At 47.5% G+C, this 23,124-nt stretch overlaps 1 protein-coding gene across 4 annotated transcripts in view; it reads right to left on the bottom strand.

Moving 5' to 3' along the window:
• EBF2 (early B-cell factor 2) overlaps window positions 1-20,508 on the bottom strand; it is a 206,070-nt gene extending 185,562 nt beyond the window's left edge. For 3 of the 4 annotated variants that reach the window (XM_011983838.1, XM_011983837.1, XM_011983836.1), the window contains exons 1-6: window positions 19,827-20,508; window positions 17,197-17,353; window positions 16,043-16,106; window positions 15,720-15,775; window positions 15,142-15,215; window positions 8,225-8,293 (exon numbers count right to left, since the gene is read on the bottom strand). In XM_011983838.1, the coding sequence (XP_011839228.1) occupies window positions 8,225-8,293; window positions 15,142-15,215; window positions 15,720-15,775; window positions 16,043-16,106; window positions 17,197-17,353; window positions 19,827-19,957 (551 nt within the window). In that variant the 5' untranslated portion in view covers window positions 19,958-20,508. The remainder of the gene's footprint in view (window positions 1-8,224; window positions 8,294-15,141; window positions 15,216-15,719; window positions 15,776-16,042; window positions 16,107-17,196; window positions 17,354-19,826) is intronic. The other variant, XM_011983839.1, reaches the window with a different exon arrangement.
• Window positions 20,509-23,124: the final 2,616 nt, after the last annotated feature.

A 23,124-nucleotide genomic window follows, 5' to 3' on the forward strand; every position in this document is an offset into this window, starting at 1 on the left:
TATGGAGTGTCTGTAGCATCCAAGCCACTGCAAAGATGCCACGTGAGATACAGGATAATTGCAGTGACTTTTTTTTAAAGCATCTGTTGTATCATGCACTATGTGGGCACCTTACATTAATGTATGTAGCACAACTCCTCAAGGAGAGAGGTATTATTAACACTATCACAAAGCTAATAAATATTGGCATCAAGATTTAAATGGCATGTGATGTCTGATATCTAAGACTTATAATACAACTGGAAATGTAAAGCAAGCACAAAATAGGTAAAATAAATAAATAATGCCCATACCCCTCAACAAGAGTAAGTATTTGTGATAAAGGTCAAGGAAAAAGATTTTCACTACAAGAATTAATATCTTTGAAGAAGTAGAATCTGAGCTAGGTCTTGAAAAAGGGATAGGATTTATATTGGCAGAGTGCTTGGGGTGGGTATTCCAGGTGGAGATAGTGTATACAAAGGGAGAAAAGAGGAAAAATTCAAGATCTGTGTTCTGGACAGGGGGATTCACAGAGAAAGAATGTTGGGACCCAACTACCTTCCACTGACCTGGTCTTTGGAGCACTTTTTGTATTTTGTGAATGTGTATTTATTGGGTGCTTATTTACGCTGTATGCTCCATGTATTTATTTGGGTGCTTATTATGCTGTATGCTCCGTAAGAGAGGGAACCATGCCTCTTGTATTCCCTGATCTCTCACTGCCATTCACAAATATTTTTTGCCTGATGACTGGACAACACAAGGACTTAGCAAGTGAATAAATGAGGCAACGATCCCATTTATACACGACTAAGCTAGTTTGCATCAAATCCTAAAGCTCCAGTGTCAGGATGCTGGCCAGGCAAGCAGAATAAGTGTAATTCTTAAACACTAACCCAATTACTTGAGTGAACTTTGCAGCACCACCTCTGCAATCATGAGGAGGAGAGTCATTTTCTCGAACAAAATTTTGTGTCTTTTTTACCACTTGGCTGCAGTGTCCTCCAGTGAAGAGCTTCAATCCATAGGGACACTCTGTCCCAGCTACAGAGTCCTTTACCTTACCTGTAATTCCCTGAAACGGCCAAGAAACTAACGATGGTTTTGCTAGGAAACAACGGAATGAGATCATGGAAGAATGATGCATTCATATTGGATAAATAATCTGTGGTTTTTATTGAGAAAATCTAAACCCTCCCTGAGAGAATGAAATTTTCACTTAAAAAAAAAAAAAAAAAAATACATTGCGTGCAGTGGCCCACACCAGTAATCCCAACACTTTGGAAGGCTGAGGTAGTAGGATCATTTGAGGCCAGGAATTCCTGAGACCAGATTGGGCACAGAGTAAGACCCTATCTCCATAAAAAAAAATAAAATGTAAAAGATAGCCAGGCATCGTGGCACATCTGTAGTCCCAGTTACTTGGGAGGATGAGGCGGGAGGATTACATAAGCCCAGGAGTTTGAGATTGAAGTGAGCTATGATTGCACCACTGCATTCCAGCCTGGGCAACACAGCAAAACCCTGTCTCAAAAAAAAATTTTTTTAATAGCCTGGGGCCAGGTTTCCGTGGGCTCTTCACAGTACTGGGTTCTCCCATACTGGAGATGAAGAGTCTGGACAGAGAAGACATATACATTAATAACTCCAGTAAATTACTGAGGAGCAGGGATGAATTAGCACACCTGACCCCCAGACTTGAGGCTTCAGCAAGAATCAGAGAAAGTAGAACTGGAAGGTAATATATTAGTCACCCATGAACCCAAGGCACTTCATTTTACAAATAGGGAAACTGAGGCACAGAGTGGCAACTCTTGACCTCTGTAACATTAGACAGCTAACTAGTGAATGTTCTGGGGCCCAACACAGGTCTCCTGGTCCTAATCCAAGGCCCTTTTTGCTGCACTGCACTACCCACTCCTCAGTCACGCCGAGAACTGACATTCTGTCAAATCTGTCACATCATTGAATGTGACTCACACAATCTCAAGTTAAATGCTACTTCAGGGGCCAACAGGGCCCACTCCTTCTACAATAACAGATTCCCCCTCCAGTGTTCCTATCAGTTCTTCCAGATCACACCCACCAGGCCCTACCATCTTCACTGCTCTTAACTCTGCAGTTTTTCTTCCTATTATACCAAAATCTTTCTCTCTGTAATTTCTACCTATTGACTAAATTCCACTTTCACAGGCAAACTGACTATGTGACCTTGGCAGAGTGACATAAGTCCTTAAGGCTGATCTTTCCTTCAAAGTTGAGACTTTCATCAACCTTGAGAATTCAGATTATTTTACTAGCACAAATGTCATAGCACAATGCCCAACATAAAATAAGTGCCAATTAACGGTTAGATCAATGTTATTATTGGTTTTATCTATCCTTCTCAGAGCCAGAAGTCTTCACTCAGGAGATAACACTACTGATATATCTGGTTTGCCCATTTCCGAGGAAAGGGAGGTAATGGTCACTTTGCAGACACAGGTCACCTTGTAGATATAAATCTCACCTGCAGCTCACCTCCAACTACTACCAAAATTCCATCTCTGCAGTGATTCTCTAAAAGTTTCCATCCCACAAATCGCACTTCACTGGAGTGAAGAAATACACTTGAGAGAGAGGAAGAACAAGTACGCCCCAGGGGAATGTAGATCCAAACGTATGCTTCAGTAGAACAAGGTACTCCGTGAAGCAGAGAGAGGCAGGAAGAGACTGTGTTAGACAGCAGGAGAAGGGCCAATGACAAGCCTGGAGCAAAGATGAGACCAGCAGATGACAATGCCCACACCAAGATGGTGAAGAGGAAAACATCATTAAAAACAAGAGTCATACCCATCAGGATGACCACTCTCAAAAAAATTTTTTTTTAATTTTTTAAAAAGCAAGTATTGGTAAGGATGTGGAGAATTTGGAAGCCTTGCTTGTGCTTATGCACAATATGGAAGAACAATAAGGAACTTCCATATTGTTTTCTACAGCAACTGTACTATTTTACATTGGCAGCAATGTAAAATAGCAGTGGTATTTTACACCGGTGGCAACGTAAAATAGTACAGCTGCTGTAGAAAACAATATGGAAGTTCTTTTTGAAAATGAAAATGTAATTACCATAGTCCAGCAATTCCACTTCTGCATATATTCTCCAAAGAATTGAAAGCAGAGATTCAAACAGATACTCATGTCCACAGCAACATTATTTCCAGTAGCCAAAAGGTCAAAGCAACCCATTGCCAGATGAATAGGCAAAATGTGGTTCATCCATACAATGGACTATCATTCAGCCTTTAAAAGGAAGGATATTCTGACACATGCTACAACATGGAGAGCCCTTGAGGTGATGCTAAGTGAAATAAGCCAGAAACCAAAAGATAAATACTACCTGGTTCCATTTACGTGAGGTGTCTAGAGTAGTCAACATCACAGAGACATTAAATACAATGGTGGTTTCCATGTGCTTTTGGGGGGGTTAGGAGAGGGGTGGTGGGGAATTGTTCAGTGGGTACAGAGTTTCAGTTTTGCAAGATGAAAAGAATTATATAAATGAATGGTGGTGATAGTTGCACAACAATGTGAATGTATTTAATGCCACTGAACTATACACTTAAAATGACTGATGGTAAATTTTATATGTATTTTACCATAATTAATTCAAAAGAAAAACAAAATGGTGTCAGGAAATCCCTTCATGGGCAGCTAAACCTCAGTTTATTCAGATCTTTTTGAATAAACCTTTTGAATGAAGGTCATTCTGTTGTTTGGTTGATTTCTCAAGAAAGAAAATAAACAAAAACACATCAACGCTTAAAATGGTCCTCCTGGGAACAGAGCTCAGAAATATATGAGACCAATGTCCAGGGACAAAAGATTGGGATATTTAGTGTGTGAGAAATAGGTTAGACCTCCTTTTTATTTATTTACTAGAAAATATCCTACCAGTACACACATGGATAGCCTACAAAGATTCAAAATAAATTCTTGCCCTCTCTATCCATCTGACTTTTTATGGGGTTGACAAGGACAGGAACAATAGGGACTCATTTTCCTTCTCCCACATTAGTCAGAGTATCCCTAAAGCCCTCTTCTCACAGATCACCAGATTATCCTGAGCCCCCCAGAGGCTCACCGGATCATCAGAGAACCTTCCAGATAGAGAAGGGAGTCTGAAGAGAACACAGTCCATAACAACCAAGTTTGAATTAGAACTTCCCTCCAAAACACAAATGCAAATCCATTTAAGCCTTTTATTTTTATTTACCACACAGACCTTTATAGACAAGAGCTCAGCTGAAGACCACAGTAAGGATGATGTTTCATTATTGTTTCTGGTTTGTTCTGTTCTGTTTTGGGGATTTTTTCCCCTGATGGGGACTTTGGATTTCTATACTAAAAATTAATCAGGAGACCCTTGATTCAGCAGCAAGTCCTGCTGCACTGTGTTTTGGCCTGGGCTTTTGGAGAGGGGCATAGTTGCCCAAGAATTCACACAAGCATACTGAAAAAAAAAAACTGAAAATAGAAAATAAATTTATTTTTCTAGAGAGAGATTAAGGCAGGAAATAAATTTAGTATTGGGGAAAAAACTCCAAGTCTGGGGCTAAGTCCTGAGAAATGGAGAACTAAGTCCTTAATGGGGGATCTCCTATTGTAAACTCCAATGGTTTTCAATTAAAGGGCCACAAAGTAGTCAAAGTGGTTTTTCATATTTCAAACAGCCTATTGGAAACAGAAGATCTGCCGGGATATGGTCACATGGCCTCACCAGAAAGTCAAGTTGTTTTGTGTTTGAGCTGGAAGCCTCCCAAGTCAGTGTGGTTACACTGGTTATCTCACCCCAATCAAAAACCCTTAATTGGCCACTGACGGTATCAAGGGCATTTCTGAGAGGAGATGTTTTTCCTTCCCATTCTGTTATATGTTTTTGACTAATAAAAATGGAATTATAGCTGCATTATTACTTGTCCGTAGTAGTTTGGAAGGCAAAGTCCTGCAAAACCCTGTGTTCACCAAGGAGGAAGCTTAAGGGGTCCTTGGTGGTGAAAAGTTGGGGAACCATCCTCTCCCTCTCCCCGGAACATGCACATTTCAAGGTAATAAACAGACTTCTTCTGAGCCAGAGTGGAGCGTGCCTGTTGTGTGAGAAAATGCAAAGACAGACAGTGTAAATTAACTGCATCTGGTGAGGTTAGGTGAGAAGGGGGAGGAGATAATTAGTTGGCATTATAGGAACAAGGGCAAAGAACAGAATTCTATATTTACGCAGAGGAAATCCAAAATAGACTACTTTGCACCCATTTGGGGCTTGTGAGGGAACTCACTGAGTTGGCAGATGGACGCAGAGACCAGATGCAAGGCTGATCCAAACCAGTGGATACTATGAGCACCATTCCCACCTTCAACAAATGGAAACCTGACTTCATGCCATTCACCTCTTTTTTTAAATTTATTTATTTATTTATTTATTGAGACAGGTCTCGCTCTGTCATCCAGGCTGGAGTGCAGTGGCATGATCACAGTTCTCTGCAGCCTCCACCTCCTGGGCCTCAGTGATCCTCCTACCTCAGCCTCCCGAGTAGCTAGGGCCACAGGTGTGCACTACCACACCTAGCTAACCTTTTTAGTTTCTGTAAAGATGGGATCCCACTATGGTGCTCAGGTTGCTTCATGCCATTTTACTTCTGAAAATGAAGGCAAGAAGGCTAAGGTAAACCCAAAAGACATTCAGGAGCGATAAGACAAGGTTTCAGTGAGAGAACAGTTATCTTCAAACAAAAGCCCTACCATAAGCAAGCTAAACAAATGCATCTGTTTGTAGTAAAGTGGGCTTCCTTAAAACCTGATACTGGACAATTTATAGTACCCTTTGGTATGTATGTTTCCATGTGTAGATATGCAACATTTAGGAAGTAACGCATATATTGAGTGATGCAGAGACATCACTGGATTATTTTGTTGTGCATAGGATAGTAAAAATAAAGGCCACAGTCACATAAAACTCGTAATCTGCAGCCAAGATACAATTTCTACTTTCTCAGAGGAATTTAAAGCACGCTAGCACAAACTATGAAGGCGCCTAATATGAAAATCTTTTCTTTCTATTGATGCAAAGATACTTTCTTTTGTTCATGTGGTGTGTGTATTACATAGGAAGAAAACATGAGCATATTCAACTTTATCGGTGAATGCAGTTAGATGTAGTTCTTTAAAGTAGGAGCTCCTGCTTAGTGCAGAGCCATTAAGGTGTGTACTTACGAGAAGCAAGGTTCAGATGAGTATTTACAGGTTTGCAAACATTTCTAAAGCTGGTTTATAGGGTGTTTATTGCAAAAAAGGATGTAACAGTCATGAGATTAGAGTACTTTCTTAAAAGAGAAGCTAAAGATAGCAGAAAAGACTAGATGAAGATTAGTGAGCTCAGTCGACAGGCCGGAAAGGACAGGGTCTAGGCTGCTCTCATATGCCTCCAGTCTCCCAGAGAATCCCTGGGAAACAGAAATGAACAGATCCAACTCATCAGGACAGAAAAACTGCTGGGAGAACGAGGTTGTGGCCATGGAGAGAGCACAGTCTGGAAGTAAGGACAGCTTAGCTGTGTTCTTTTGTTTTTTTTGAGACAGAGTCTCACTGTCTCTCTCTGTCACACAGGCTGGAGTGCAGTGGTATGATCTTGGCTCACTGCAATCTCTGCCTCCTGGGTCCAAGTGATTCTCCCGCCTCAGCCTCCCAAATAACTGGGATTACAGACATGTGCCACCATGCCTGGCTAATTTTTGTATTTTTAGTAAAGACAGGGTTCCATTGTATTGACCAGGCTTGTCGCAAACCTCCAACCTCAAGTGATCTGCCCACCTGGGTCTCCCAAAGTGCTGGGATTACAGGCATGAGCCATGGCACCCAGCCTGGAAGTAGGGACAGCTGTGTTCTAATGCCAGTTCTGCCCAACCAGCTGCGCAACCACGGGCAAGTCATGCCACCACTCAGGGTTCAGACTTTTCATCTATAAGATGAGGAAGATGACTGACTCCAAATAGTCCTTGCGACTCTCTATATTTAAGCCTCTCTGTACTTTCAAAAAGACCAGAGCGACCCCAATAGCTCCCTAAAATGCAGCTCATTGGAAACTTCTAAAATGGCAAAGACACTATACATATCCAACAAACATTTTATATCTGCCTATCATCCTCTTCAAGCATCTCAGAGAACACTGCAAAGCTGCCATTGATATTTCAGTAGCCTCTTGAAGCCTACAGCAGTGACAGCACTCCCTAACCCATCATTACATTATTGAAGAACAGAGATGCTGAGTGCTTTGTCCAAGGTTAGAAGCTAGGACAAGATCAGAGTTCCAGCCTCCTCAGTTCCTAGGCTATGCTATACTTTCCACTAAGAAAGCAAGCAGGCTTTCTGGGAAGAATGCCAGAGGTTCCATTCTCCCAACTGAGAATTCATTGGAATATTGGAATAACAACTTTGGAGACTGTGGTCTCTCCAATCCATTTCAGGACCTGGCTAGAAATGTGAAAACCCAAAGAAAGAAGCAATAGGGAATTATTCCGTTTTTTAACGAAAGAGAAAAAAATTAGGGGTGGGAATATGGGGTTTCTTAAAAATTACATGATTGCTGGAAGTTAATTTGGTATTTCTTCGTTGGTTTGTAAGTTCTGTTTCCAATCACAAAAACAGACAGCTGAGGATGCCTAAATCACATTTCAGTGAATTAGTGTCTTGTCCCAAAGAATCTTTCCCATTCTGAATATAACATAGAACCCAGAATGCAATCCTCCGTAGTAGAAAGGAATCTCCCTCAACACAACAGAAAGCTTATCATATCCCCTAAACCATAATCTAAATTGATAATCTTCCAGCCAAACAGCAATCATGGAGAATAATGAAGCAGGTGCCACTTAACTTGGGGCACACTGCCTCTTCTAGAAAACTGATTGAGACCATACCCTGCCCGAGAGGAGAGGCGCCATTGCTTATATCCTGCACCACACATACTACTTCTGAGGCTGAAGCTGGTGCACCTGGAAAAGACTCCGCCATAGATTTACAGAAACGTGTTCCAAAGGAAGATTCTAGCTTCTTGCAAGAAAGGCCAGCGTGAGGAGGCCCTTGTTGGACGAGTTTAGTGTCTTGAAATAACATGAAACCAACCTGACAGCAAAGCTCCGTGGATCAGTACTCAAAAGGTTCATGAAGAAAAGGAACCGCAAATGATTGAAAAATCACTTTTTCCCCCTACCTGTCAATTATGACCGGGTCCGATGGAGTCTCATTTCGGTTTCCACAGCTTTTCTTTTCACAGCATCGACTGTAGATTGGGAAGGAACCAAAAGAATGAAAGAAATTTATTAAATCAAGAAAATGCAATGAGCACATGACAAGAACATTCTGGATTGTTGTTGTTGTTGTTGTTGTTGTTGTTGTTGTTTTCCAGACAGTGTCTGGCTCTGTCACCAGGCTGGAGTGCAGTGGCTCGATGGCTCTGTCTTGACTCCCTGCAACCTCCGCCTCCTGGGTTCAAGTGATTCTCCTGCCTCAGCCTCCTGACTAACTGGGACTACAGGTGTGCACCACCGCGCCTGGCTAACTTTTTTTATTTTTAGTAGAGATGGGTTTTTAGCATGTTGGCCAGGCTGGTCTCGAACTCCTGTCCTCAGGTGATCTGCCCACCTCGGCCTCCCAAAGTGCAGGGATTACTGGCATAAGCTGTAGCACCTGGCCACAAGAACATTCACAAAGATAAATCTGTCTTGGGGGGAAACAACACACACTGGGGCCTGTCAGAGGGGTGGTGCCAGGAGGGAGAGCCTCAGGAAGAATAGCTAATGGATGCTGGGCTTAATACCTGGGTGATGGGTTGATCTGTGCAGCAAACCACCATAGCACACGTTTACCTATGTAACAAACCTGTACATCCTGCACATGGGCCCCTGAACTTAAAGTAAAAGTTGAAGGAAAAACAAAATGAATCTAAGGTAGCTTCCCAACTATAAGCTGCTTGAGGGCAGGATTTGTGACCATGTTTTATAAGATAAAACATTAAAAACACTGAACCCGAAGCCAAAATATACTCAAATTCTCACTCTATGACTTAGAAGCTAATTCTCAACTTTCCTATGACCCATATTTGTAATCAGAACCACAGAAGATTGGATTTAAAGGTCAATAAGGTCACTTCCAGATTGCGATTCAATGATTTTATGATTATTTTAGGTCTTTGTGGCTCAATAAATATTTGAAGAAAGGAGAAGAAGGAAAATATATAAAATAGACTGTAAATAGCTGCCTGGATTACTGTAAACCTTATTTACATAACTTCTTTCTCCAGAGATCTTGGTATACTTTATAAACATTTATTCATTCACTTATTTCCATCATTTTTCAAAGATTAAAGAGGAAGACCAGAACTATGGTATACATTTTAAAATAGGAGGAAAATGAGGCAAGGAGCTGTAGGATGATAGCTCCAATAATTTTCACCAAGTCGGAAACAGAAATAGTATCCCACTGTTTGTAAGTCCCAGTTCTGAAAACTCCACTTCCCAAGATGTCCCCCTTGTGCTGAGTACCTGGTAGAAAGACCTCAATAAATGCTGATAGGATTAGCTGAGATGGAGATAAAGAAGATCCCCTGGGGCAATGACAACAAACAGAAAGTACCCCCTAGAACCTGAGAGGGGAGCAAACCACTGCAATCCAAAGGTATCTATTCGAAAATACCTAGACCAATGTGAGAAGGGCAAAGAAAGCTTGCTGGTAAGAAGCACTGGGAATTCACTTCCTTACAACCAGGTAGCCCATCTGCTGCTTATCAGAGGTACAGACTTCTGAATACCTCTCAGCTCATCTCAGGCACATGGTCCACTATCAACTATAGTTGGCTAAGGATGTAGCCTTGACATGGCTTTTTAAAAAAATCCTTATCATCCATACTGGTTGGAGAATAGGCCTAAGAAGTAAGCACGCTAACAATAACCAAACTATATGTGAGCATTGCCCTTTCCATGGTAGTTTTTCTGTAGCCTAAGTTTGACACGATATCTTAGGAAGATTGCTGAACTCAGAATCAGCGTTCTGATATCCAAGCTGTCACCAACCAGCTTCACAAATTTAGTCATATGTCTTTAACCCCTCTGGGCTTTTTCTTTCTCATGAATAAAGTGAAAGTGTGGGATTTGATTCTCTCTAGAGTCTCTTCTAGGTTTAAGTTCATGACGCTAGGGGATTCCATGAGCACCCTTTGAAAGTGGTGATAACATAAGGAAAAAAGGGAAGTCATGTGACAGCAGGAACCCAAAGGCCTAACACCAACCCAGTCTTAGATTTTTTTTTTTTTTTTTTTAACAGGGTTTCCCTTTGTTACTCTGGCTGGAATGCAGTGACATAATCATGACTCACTGCAGTCTCAACCTCCCAGGCTTAAATGATCCTCCTTTCTCAGACTCCCATATGTAGCTGAGACCACAGGTGCACACCACCACACTCGGCTAATTTTTGATTTTTTATTTTGGTAGGGACAGGGTCTTGCTGTGTTGCCCAGGCTGGTCTTGAACTCCTGGGATCAAGCTATCTGCTCACCTCGGCCCCCCAAAGTGCTAGGATTATAGGCGTATGCCACCATGCCCAGCCCCAGTCCTAGCTCTGTGGCTCTCTGCAGCTCATTTGCCCTCTTTGGTTCTCCAAGAATTAAACATAAATATCTTAAAACTTTTTAAACCCATCTCTTTCATGGGTGTGGATTCGCCAGTGAATAAGTCTACCATCCTCAGAAAGTGAAATATACTTGAGAGATGCTTAAACATTTGCAGCAAATGGGCACAATGAGGTTTTAAGAAATTTAATCAAATTAGTAGGAAGGAAAAGAAAAATGGTCTCAACTTTCTTAAATACTAGAGTTTGCCACTGGGACTTTCTGAAATAATATTTGGCCTTTGAAATTATATTAGGTCTTAACTTTTAAAATTTCAATCCATCCCAAGATTAACACCAATAAAAATGCAGGCCAGCTGCTCTCCCACCTCCTAAAGCCCTTGTCTCTCTTCCCAAATCCCTACGCCCCCACCCATTTCTCCCACCTTTCCTGTTTCTAGAATATTGCTTATGTCAACATAATACCTTTGCAGTTAAGGCAAACCATTTTTCTTAGCAACACAGTTTCAAAAGACCCATACATGCTAGCTACCTACAGACCTTCAAGCAAGACTCTCCCCTTTGACATCACCAGCATGTCAACCTAACCCCAAATATGTGTGCAATGCCGGGTACAATTTAATTACAAGAGCACACACTGTCAGAATGTGCCAATCTGTTTAGTTTGGGTAGGAATGATTCTGAGGGGGTTGAGTAAGTTTGCAAAATTGTTCAGCTCAATTCAGCTGCCTTCCGTGGGGATTTCCTCTGGAGGAAAAGAAAAACAGATAAAAATGTAAGCCTGGTGCCAGTGTAGTATAACGTAGGGAATGAACTTGGGAGGAAATGATATTCAAAGAAAAATGCAGATAAACTTTAGGATCCAATCCTCCATTTTGCAAAAGTAACATATTTAAATATCATCTCTAATGTTGATATTCAGCACAAAACATACATAGAAGACACTCACTTGGCCATTGAACTATAATAGTAAAGGTATAAAAATAATAGAACTTGGTTGAATTAGCCCCATTTGAGCCCATCTTAACATTTTTCTAGGTCTGTGAGTTGGCCAAAGCAAATTATTATATTTTTTTTTTTAGAGAAAAGTTCTCATTAATATGTTCTAGTCATTCTTTGTTTTTAACGGCATTCAGTCCTCCCGCCAGCAATATTAGCACAAGCAATGGGAAGTGGAGAACCTGAGATGTTTGTGAACCTACACTCCCCAAACAGTGTGGAACAGCTAACAAACCAGGTCCCTGAATTACTCAGATAAATTTAATTCTGCCTTCCTTTTGCTGTGTAGACAAAGCCTGAGTGACCAACTTCAGGTTCAGCTACTTTAGTTAAAAGGCTAGGATTATTCTCCAACAAGCAAGTCTGACATTCTCAGTAAGTGTTTTCTAAAACTGACTCTAAGATAAAAAATAATAAAACAAAGAGAAGAGGAAACTGAGCTTGGCAATAGGTTAAGATTGTGTTCGTAACAACCCCAGAGAGACTCAGAGGTGCTCTTTTTTCTTAATGAATGAAAATGGAAGCTGTTCCACTGTTTCTCTCTGGCGTGGTTTGGTTTATTTTATTCTAGTACTTATTTGGAAAACGTTTTACTTGAAACACTCAATTTATTCTCCCCATCTCCACCCGGAGTCTTTGAAGGAGAGAGAAAAAAATAAAACAAGTTAGAAGTGGGAGGTGGGGAAACATGAGAACTCTTATCACAATCCTGAATCATACCTACGTTTTTCAGAAAGGGAAAGAGAAAAGATGGCTGAGGAAGGGGAAAAAGCCCCAGCGTTGGACGGAGGGTGTCCAGTCAGCCAAACTCCAGCTCACGGCAAGTGTGTCTCTTATCCCCTCCAAAATAGTTTTTAAAATTCAACCTTCAACTTTCAAAAATCTGTCTCTAATTTCAAACTCAAATAAGCGCACAGCATGGTGGCTTTTGTTTTGTTTTCTTCTCCCCAACTCCTCCCTGCGATTGCATAACAAAAGTGTCTAAATTCACACCATCTGGCCGATAAAGACACTGGCCCCACTGCCCGGCTGGCCCATCTGATTAGGGCCCTGTCTAGCCTGCGCCTTGTGGCGAAAAGTCACAGCTGTGGGGTTTGCTCGAGCTCAATACAACTCTGTTATTAGCCAGCTGTAGGCCTTGAGACGACTTCTGTTCAAATTATAATATCTTTTAACCCTCTGAGCATTGAGGGCTCGGGGGTGGCAGGCAGCGCCATAACAACTAGATTTCTCCTTGCTAATAATTGGTAAAATGAACCAAAGCAGGGAAGAGAGGAGCAGAGACCATTGGGGAAGGGAGAAAAAGTTATTCCTAAAGAGATTTATTTTGTCTCTGCTTTGTTCCCCATTCAAAGCTAAACACCGATTTATGAGCCTTTTACTAAAGATTACAGAACTTAAAACCATCCGGGGAAGTGCCCAGGTATGCCAAATAACACTATGCAAATGAAACTAAGTATATGCAGTAACCCTCAAGAAACAGGGCACCTGAGTCATCTCTCAATCATTGACTGCTACAACTGGCTCTTAAAATGTAAGAGAAGGAACTTTTCACCCTTCCTGAAGTATCAACCAGCTCTAACTGACAGATGGAATGAGAACTTCCCTTTTGGATGCATCTAATATTTGCCATCACCCATCTCGTCTGCACACGTGTACACACACATGCATATGCTGCAGACAGTATCCATTCAATGGATCATTTATTTACACATAATTAATATTTATTTTAAATTCTAGTTTGGGAAGAAAACAGCAGAGCATCTTCCCAGGTCTCCAACACAGAGAAGTTACAGTACATTAAATTTTTAAATTGTGTTACTAATGCAGACTAAACTAGAGGCTTTAAAAATTGATGCTGCTACTTAAACAGCATAAAATGAGGAGGATTTGATTGGGCTTAAAAATAAAAATGTCAGTCTTAACTACAGCTGGATGGGGCATGCAAGTGTTATTTAAAATGATAGGTATAATTCATTAGACAATGGATCAGTTTTTGGTTTTGTTTTCTTTCCTTTTCAGAAAGTAATCTCTCCAAACAAAGGCATAAAAAGAAAAACCTCCCTTCAACTAACCAACCTAATCAAAGCGTTCTATTTAAATCTAGGTATTATATAAAGTACATCTCAGAATTGTATTTTCTTTCTGAACAAATCTATCAAAGGTCCCTGAGATAGTAGAGTATCTATCTTCTTACTCCTCCCAATGTCTTCCCCCAGCTACTTCAGCAAGGAAGCCTCCATTGCTTTCAGCTGAAGCCACTGGCATTTGGAAAGCTTGTTTTTTTAATACTTGGTCAAAACCAAAACAAACATGTCTGATTGTTATGGTTTCTTCCTGACTAGGTTGGGGAGGGAGACAGGGCTTCAGGGAGCTGCCCATAAAACAGTACACACTAAATCAGATAACCTGCAATTACCCAAAACTGTTAAGTCTGGAGTTGGGAGACATTCACTAAAGCAATAGCCAAGTAAGGAAGAATTGAGGCTTTCCCTCCAATCAGAGATTTTTGGAGGAAGAAAAGCATGTATGGAATAGACATTTAAATTTTCATAATAAAATAGCCACACTCTTCCCAGAGTTTCCTATTTATATCTTGTTTGCGGCGGGATCCCCAGCACCCAGTCGATACCGGGTACATACTAGGCACTCAATAAACATTTGTTGAAATAATAAGGGTGGATGCAATTCTTCTCTTTTTTTAAATTTTCTTCCAGGCAGGCAGAAAAAAAAGGGAGTAATGCACAGGACTCAAGGTGGAATGGATTGGTCTCTGAAAGGAAGATGGGAAAGGTGCAGGAAGGCCAGTAGACTGAATCTTTCACGACGTGAACATCAGAATCCAGCTGTTGCTCCACACTCCAGATCTCTCAGCGGGTCCTCTCCCTGCCCCTCCTAAGGCACTGGTGGGAACTGGACAGATTTTTCTTCCAGGTAGTTCCTTCTGACCTGAGAAACTCCCCTAACACGTGAACTCCGAACAGAGCAACCTCCCGGGAGGAAGAAACGCCCCCGCATCACCGCAGGTGCCAGGGTGCCAGGAAGCACCCCAGAAATGAGCCGCTGGACCCTCTGGTGGTCCCTCGCCCAGACAAGGAGTCGTTCCAGGGCTTTGACTCATTAACTCCACAAGTGACCCTCCTGGAAATCTACCACTAGAGGCCGGGCGGGAACTCCAGCTGATCCCAAACCGGGCCCGGGGTTGCCCAGCCCGCTTCCACCACTACCACTGACCAGGGCACAGTGGAGACCTTCCACGTGGCCGAAGGAAACTCCTGCGACATCAGAGAGGTGGAGTCCCGAGTCGTTCTGAGTCCTAACGGCTATGCTTCAAGACACTTGCATGAAAGAGTTTCCGTGGATCTACACTCTGCGCCCGTCTGCCCGCGAGGCCTCTCAGCTGCGAGCCCTCACTCCTGAAAGTTGGTCCCGGGAACGCGGCGCACCAAGGCCGGGCTGGAGCACCTGCGGGCTCTCCAGGAAGGCCTGGGAAAAGGCGGCTCTTACCTACACATCACTTCGTGCGTCAGGAGAACTCGGCACATTTCCGGATTCTTATTCTGTCCCTCGTACGCGATGGGCTGTGAAGGAGGTAGTAGTAGGAAAGGAAGATGTGGAAACGGGTTGGGGGCAAGGAAAGAAGGGACTTCAGAACAAGCACAACATCGCTTTCCCTCCCACTGCCTTCCACTGCATTAGGAATTCCCGCCCGCCGCACAACCTGAGCGGTTGCCGAGTTTGGACTCGACTGAAAGCATACAGAAGTTTGCCCCAGTAAGAACATCATTCTTAGCAAAATGGAATGTTTGGGGAAACTGAATCTCCCAATAATTGTTTCCTCTCCATCCTTTTTCTTCGCCTCCTACTGCCCCCAGGGTTTCCCTGAGTCAGACAAACAGGTCACTTGGTGAGACAGAAAAAAAAAAAATTCCCGAGTGGACAAGGTGCTGGGAGGGGGACGTGGAGGGGGGCTGTGGAGTCTGACCCAGGAAATAGTGGAGGAGGGGCAGGTCAGAAACAAACTGGGGGGATTGGGGGGACGGGTCAGAGACAGGGGTAGAGAAGCCAAGAGGCCTTGGGCTCACCTGCTTGGTGACCGAGTCGATGAGCCTGACATAGAGGTCCTGTTCCGTGCGGACACCTGCGAGGACGGGACAGGCACCAGTCAAGGGTCGTGGAGCCCCTTCCGGACACCCCAAACCTGTCTCTGCTATGAGTCTGAGGCCCAAGCAGCCTCTCCAGGCTGAGCCTCCCTGGAGACGGTGACCTCCCAATCCCCTGTCCCAGGCAAGCCTCCCGCCGCCCTGGGCTCCATGCGATTCCTGAGAGTGATCATGGCAAGATCAACGCGTGCGGCCCAGAAGCCGGCTGCTAGGCGCCGGCTCACCGTTGCTGTAGAGGAGCTCACCGTTGCTGTAAAGGAGCTGTAACTTGTAGTGAGTGCCATTGTTGGTCTTCTCGTTGCCTTGTTCCTGAAAAGACAGGCAGCGTTCGATTCCCTTGCCTTCCAGTCCCCCAAAATGAGGGAAAGAGGAGACAGTGAATCCCCACCCCACATCCCTTCTCCCCATCAAAAGGCAGCTTCGAACAACCCCTATTCAGCCCTAGGTCAAAGGGCACGAGCATCTGCCTGTCTTTGGCCGCCCCCGGAAACTTGCCAAGACTCGAAGCCACTTGACCCTTTCCAGCCCTCTGTCTCCCTTAAAGATGTCCTCAGAAGTGTGACCCTTGAGCCTGCGACAACCGGACAACTCGCCAAAGCTGCCTGTAAACAGGCACCACCCAACCCATCGGGCTCTGTCTGTCCTTAGGAAGCCCCAGGGCTTCCTTTGGCAGAAAAGGGAAGGGACCTGTCATTTGGAAAGGCAGCATTCGGGCCTATCCCGCAAGGACTGCGCCCGCAGGGCCACGAGCTCAGGGACTGAGTTCCAGGTTTAGGAGGGACTTTGGGAAGGCCTGCTCTAAAGCTCACATTGTACAGCTGGGGACACGGAGACCCGGAAAGGGCAAGGGAGTTTCCTTTGGTCACACATGAGTTTCAGCGAACTGTCCTTCATTTGAGATCGAATCCAGCCCCAGTTCCAGGCTTGAGTTTGGAGGAGGCGCTGCCTTGGAGAACAGAAACGGAGAGAAGGCACAGCCCGAAGGCGGGCCAAGGCTGGGCTCCCGGTTTCCGCTTAGTACTGCAACTCAGCCCACCTGGCTCTCGCAGGTGCAAAATAATTCAAATTAACCCAGAGAAGGGGAGCGGCGGCCTTGGGTGTACTTTTTAACTAGTTCGAAGGGCGTTTGCTGCTCCGTCAGTCCACAGCCAGGCGCTACCAAGGGCGCCGGGCTCGGTGCGCAGAGCCGGGAGCGCTCCTCCAGCATCGGGTGGGGGGAGTGGGGGTGGGAGGAGGTTCGGGAAATCGACTGATTTAGACGCTGGGGGTGAGAAGCCTCGATTTATCATCCCTGATGATGCGAGTGAAAAAGTGTCGCGAGAGTGACAGATGGAATCTTTAGTGCTTCGCAAAGAGGGAGTTATTAGACCGCGGGGTTTGGGGGGTACGTTCCGCTTACTTTGTCATTCTCCACAAAGTCCACGAAAGCAGTCCGCTCGATCTCCACCGGCTGGCCCTGCCTGTCATAGAGCGCCAGGACGAAGTGAAAGAAGTTGGATTTCCTCAAGTTGGAGGGAGGCTGCTTCTCAAAGTGGGCCCGGGACAGGGCGACCCCGCTGCACAGGGAGACAAACGGGGGACACAAGACACGGGGAAGGACAAAAAGGCAATGTTACTAACCGCCCACAACATGCAGAGGGGTAAGGCGTCCACTTCCCAGGTCCAGAGTTCTGAACCCTTCGGGCCTTTTTTCCAATTCGGATAAGGAAGAGGAGACTCCTTAAAGGAGTCACCGTGGCCACGGGGGTTGGGTGGCAGGGTTGATGCCTGGGGTCTCTGACACCACCCAGTGGTCCGGCATCCCACCGCTGGGCCACTCACCATCCCGTCTTTAGTGGAAACTGAAAGACCCGGGCTGCCGACAGAGGCCCAGAGTGGTCCCCTAAGGAGGTGGCTCGCGTCCTATACCGTGGGGCTGTCTCCATCCATTCCCTCAGGTGGTACTGCTGGGTGTATAAGGATGCAGAGCTGGGGCCCAGGGTTAGGGGAATAAGTGCCTCCTTTGCTTTGGAAGAAGCGACCCTTTTATTTCGTATTAATTCGAGTTACCCGTCCTGGATCCACTGCCCACAACGCCCAAATGCTAACTGGGAAAAGTAGTGGGTAAGAACCCCAAGGGGCAGGAGGGAGAGCAACACAGAGTCCAAGTCTGGGTCCTTGGGCTGCTTGCCTCGCTCTTCCGAAAAGTTGTGCCTGGGAGAGAGACAGGGCGGAATCCTCGTGACCAGCCCCGGGGATCGCTGGCCACCGCAAATGAGATGACCAACATAGGGGACCCTCGCTCCCAGAGGTGCTAGGTGGGGAAAAACCAAACCGTTAAAGGGCGAGAACCTCCTTTCCTGGGGCCAACGCGATCCCCACTCAAGCTGCGTTTTCCGGCGGCGCCAGTCGAACCCAGTGACTGTGAAACCCAAGTTGGGGGGCCCGGAAGGCGCCCTCGAGTGTGTCAAGTGTGTGCACACACTTTCCAGCCAACCGGTCGCAGTCACAGCCGACTTGGCCATCAGATCCCATTTCACCGAAGACTTGGGGCTCAGGCGAGCACACAGATTGCGGGAGCTGCCCTGCGGCGCTGGGGTCTCCCAGCGTTGAACGCCGGTGCGCAAGCGCCTTCATTCACTCTTTTGAAAGGGGTGATGTTTTAGCTAAGATCTCCCCCACTCTGCCTGTTTCAGCTTCAGCAAACTTTTCGATGCCGGGAAGGAAGGAAAGCGAGGGAGGCTTCTTTAAGGAGTCAGCCCAAGGAAATGCGCGGCGCAGCGGACTCTGCGGTGCTGCCTTATTTCCCTCAGCTCGCGGGCAGGCCAGTCCCGGAGCGCTGCGGAAAGCTGCGGCCACCGCCGCGCTGTGCGGTCTGCCGGAGGGAAATCCGCGCGCCCCGGGCCACGGGAGGGAGGGAGCAGCCGCCGGTCCAAGTCCCGGAGCGATGAGACTTCTGCTTCCTCTCCTCCAAGGATGGAGGCCGGTTCGCTCTACCCGGGACACCTGGCCAGTTTGGGAAAGGGCTCATTTCTCCGTGTGATGTTGGCACTTAAAGGTGGGTGGCCAGTAGGGCAGCCGGGGAAGCGAGGGTCCTGGAAGAAGTTCATGGGCTCTTTGGGGTAGAAGGGCTGCCTTCTCGCAGACAAGGACCTGGAGGCCACAAATTCCAACTCAGTAGTGGTAATGAGAGAATGGGACCGTAATGTCTTCGTAGGGTGGCACCCCGGACATGGTATTTACTATCCCAGCACGCAGACGCCTAGACACAAAGTCACCTTCAGGGATCCGCAAAACCAGAGGCTGGCGATCCCTGAGCCTGTCTGGCTGCCGGTCGCCTTTTCTCGCCTCTTTCTTCTTCCGCAACTCTTTCTACTGTGACTCCGTCTTTTCTCTTCTTTTAAATTTCTTTTTTTCTCCAGCTCCCCAGCTCCGTTCGTCTGACTCACTGTTTTATCTTTGAGCCGGGACCCTCCAGCCTGTCCCCCCTCCCAGAGCTCCCGGCCGCCTCGCCTTCCCCGGCAGCCGCTCCGGCTTCTCCCGCTCCTCTCCCCGCCGCCACCCTCTGGCCGCCGGCCTCCAGGAATCGCCCAGCAAGATGCGGGAGGCAGGCGCTTGCAGGCGGCGTGGCGAAGCCGGGAGCGGCCAGGAAGCCAGCTTTTCTCCCGCGCCGCCACTGCCAGCTCCGGTATTCACGCTCTGCTCGGGGCCAGGCCGGCTCCGCTTGCAAGACTAGCGGTTGAACTGGGAGATGTTGGGTGCTACTTTGTTATTTTTCCTTGCAAAGAGTGGACTGCGGTAGAGGAGTAGGAGAGAAACGCCTACGACCCAGACAGTTCAGAAACTCGAGTGCTGGCTGCCGGGTGAGCGTTCCCCTGACTGCAGCGACCTGCTTGCCCGAGGGCGAGCCCCAGAGCGCAGGGCCTGGGCGACAGATGGGGAGACAGGGAGAGAGAAAGGCACGGGGAGCAGGGGTGGGGGTGCACAGGGAGAGACAGACCGTAAGAGCGAGAGACTGAGAGCATAATAATTGCGCGGCCGTGTCGTTACCTCTGCGCTGCGACATTAGCGTCCACCACTCCGACATTCCGGACCCAGGACCTGACCGAATCCATCTCGGCGCCCAGCGATTTCTCTTTCAGAGCTGGTCCTCTTCCTAAAGTATCTTGAATCCCAAACATTTAAAAAGTCTGATCCTCTACTGTCGCTTTAAAAGTAAGAGTTACAGCAACACAGTCCTGACTGTTCCCAACGTTGCCAGCAAATCGTCTCCTCCAAAGCAATCCAAGAAAAGGGATCAAGTGCCCAAGTTTGAGTCTTAGGAAAAAAAAAAAAAAAAAAAGATAACCCGTCCTTTGCTTCACTGGAGAGGTGCGGACTGATGTAGCCAAAGTTCGGGTTCTTATCCTCCGTAAGTTCAGATCTGCCGCCTCAGCCCCTCCACCCTAGGTCGCTCGCATCCTTCCAGCTGCAGCGCTGCCTCCTGAAAGTGATCACAATTTAGAAGCATCACCTGTTCTGGGAGAAACTGGAAGAAATTGATGGCTGCCTAATCTCTGCCCTTCCTCCAGATCCCCCCTCCCTGCTCCTCCCCACAGTTCCAATTTGGAAAAAAAAAAAAAAAAAAAATCCCCAACAGGATCAGTTGTAAAAGGAAGGGGAAGACCCGGAGCCGAGAGGAGGCGGTGGCTGCGAGCGCCACGGAGCCCGGCTGCAGCCGCGCGCGGGCCCCATGAATGGGTTACTACGGCCCTGGCCGCGGGAGGCGGAGCCGCGGCCCGATAAGGAGCCTCATTTGCATGGACGCGCGGGATTGGCCGGCGCCGGGCAAGCCGGCCGACGTCCTCAGGCGGCGCGCGCCACGCTCTGCGTTGCCGGGACTCCGGGAGGTGAAAGGGGACAGAAAGCTGCGGGCGTCGCGTCCTTGCACGAACCCCGTGTGCGTGCGCAGGATTGGGGGTCCCCCACACCCTGCACTGACTTAGGGTAGCGGGGCTCTGCGGGCTGGGGACGCAGGGGTTCGGCCTGGCTGAGGGAAGCCTCCCTGAATCTTGCCTCTAGATGTAGGTTTTTGTAGCCTGCCAGGAGGCACGTTCGTTCCCGGGGTTCGGATCTGTGTGCATGCTTGTGAGCGTGGCCACATATGCTTATGTTTTGTGCAAACGTCCCCCAGAACACCCAGCTCCCTGAACGGCTCCCGCAGGTCTCCTGGAGTTCCATGGTGATATCAGATGTTGTGTGCGGCTTCCACGTTGCTGAGAGTGGAGAACATATGAATGAAGGCGGGAGGTGGAGTGGGGTGGACAAGCGAGGCGCAAGTGCTGCTCAAATACAATGCGGGGGAAAACGGTCCGGGAGCTAAGGAAAACACCCGCGGGCGATCGGGCGCGAGCAGCAGTCGCACCCGTGTGGAGGTGAGGTTGCTGACAGATCCAGGCGGGCTGAGTGCGCAAGCGGCCGGGCGTAGTCCTGCGGGTCCTCCAGTTCCCTCCCCACCTCTCCGTTCCCGAAGCTACCGGGAGTGGGTGAGGAGGGACGGGGGACTCGCGGAAACTTCGCCCATCGCACGCGGTCGCTACGGTGCTGGCCGCGGGCTGGTGGCCGGGAGGCGGTGGCAGCAGCCTCACCGAACAGCTGAAACCCTAGACGGCTTTTTAGCTGCGCGGGGCTGCTCGAGGTGCCTATTAAACATCCTCCTGGCTGGGTGTCATTTTCTTGCTTCTCCTTTTGTATTCTGATCTGTACATAGATCTGCTGCTGAAATCTAGAACACCAGCGCGAAAACAGATTTGAAGACAATGAATGCAAATCTGTGCTCAAAGACCATCTGCTGTGGAGGAGACAATCAGCTGTTCGTAGTTCGAGCGGTTGCGCCCGAGTCTCCCGGCCTCATTACGGGGAGGGCATTTGCGAGCGCCTGGGCTGCGTTCAGGGCACTTTCTTCCCTCTTAGGTCTCAGATTTGGGAGACCAGATCCCTTAGGTGTAGGTGAGCGCTCGCAAATGAACTGCTAGAGTTTGCCGCTAGAGGACACAGCACCATGCAACTGGTTTGCCTGGGCTGACAGGAAGCTTGCACTTCAAGAAAACTCGGCTCTCTTGAGAAAGGGACTGGTGCGCGCCTCCACCTCCGGGATTGAGACTAGGAAGCGCTGGTCCGAACTGCAGAGATTCGCTTGAAACCCGATAGGGGGTTAGGGAGTTTGGGGGGCGGGTGCACGGACCGTCTCCGCATAGGCCCCGGGATCCAGGGGCTGGGGTCATTGATTTGGGGGAAGGTAGAGAAGATAAAACCCCCGCCTCTGGGTTGTGTTGACTATGGTACCTGGACCCCAGAGCTCTGGCTCTGTCCTCCCTGTTGGACTAGAAGGGGCGGGAGAGCCATACAGGGCGATTGGGAAATGGATCGGGCGGCTCGTAAAAAGCCAAGTAAGACAGGAGTGTCCAAAGGAAGAAAGGGGCGGGGAGGAAAATTTGTAGGGATGAGATTCACTGCCCTGTTTCAACTCGGCAATTCTCTGTTACATGCAGGTTTTAAGGAGAATTTCGGTCCCAGCAAAAACTGACCACCCGGAGTCTTCCACCGTCTCTCTTTATAAATCTCTTCGAACCTCAAGCAACGCCCCGCCTCCTTCGTCTGGGGTCTGCGCCCAGCGGGGTCAAAGCCTTGAGTTCCTTGGCAGAGAGTGTGGAACAGCCGTGAGCCCTTCAAGACACGCCAGTGAGCCCGGTGATTTTTTTTTTTCAAGGGGCCTTGGATGGTCTGCACCTTCACGTTGCCCCGGAAAGGTGCGCAGGGCACCCGGAGAGGCCTCTGGTCAGCAGTGGGACTGGGCCGAGCCCCAACAGTTTACCCCTCAGGCTCAGGTTGGCTGGGGTTAAAGGGCAAAGTCAGGGTCGAGGGCGCCAGCTTTTCTCGGCGGTAACAGCTGCCACCCAAATTATGCCCCCTCAGGAAGCGAATGAATTGTTCCTTTCTCCCAGCTCCCTGCTGCCCGCCCCAAAACAGACGGGCCGCGCTTGGCGGTCGCCCCTCCTCCCAGCCAACCGCTCCTCCCAGACATTCAGGGGCCACGGTGCTCCTCCCCTGGGAGGCAATCTGGGGGAGCCGTGGTCCCGAACTTTGACAGAGTGGGGCCTCCCCACTACTCGCCGGCTGCGCTCAGGGCGCCCCCCGCGACAATGTTGATGGGAGCTCCAGGGATAGCTCCCTGTGTGGCTCTCTGAAGGAGTTGAAGTTCATTGTTGGCCAGGCTGGAGTTCCTGCGCGAGCGTGAGGGGACAAGGATTGCCTTGGGCCCAGCGTGGTAGCATTTTGGCCAGTCCAGTTGGGCTTAATTGTGTCCGTG

This window comes from Mandrillus leucophaeus, unplaced genomic scaffold (genome assembly GCF_000951045.1).
Source record: "Mandrillus leucophaeus isolate KB7577 unplaced genomic scaffold, Mleu.le_1.0 Scaffold256, whole genome shotgun sequence".
Classification (NCBI taxonomy): domain Eukaryota; kingdom Metazoa; phylum Chordata; class Mammalia; order Primates; family Cercopithecidae; genus Mandrillus; species Mandrillus leucophaeus.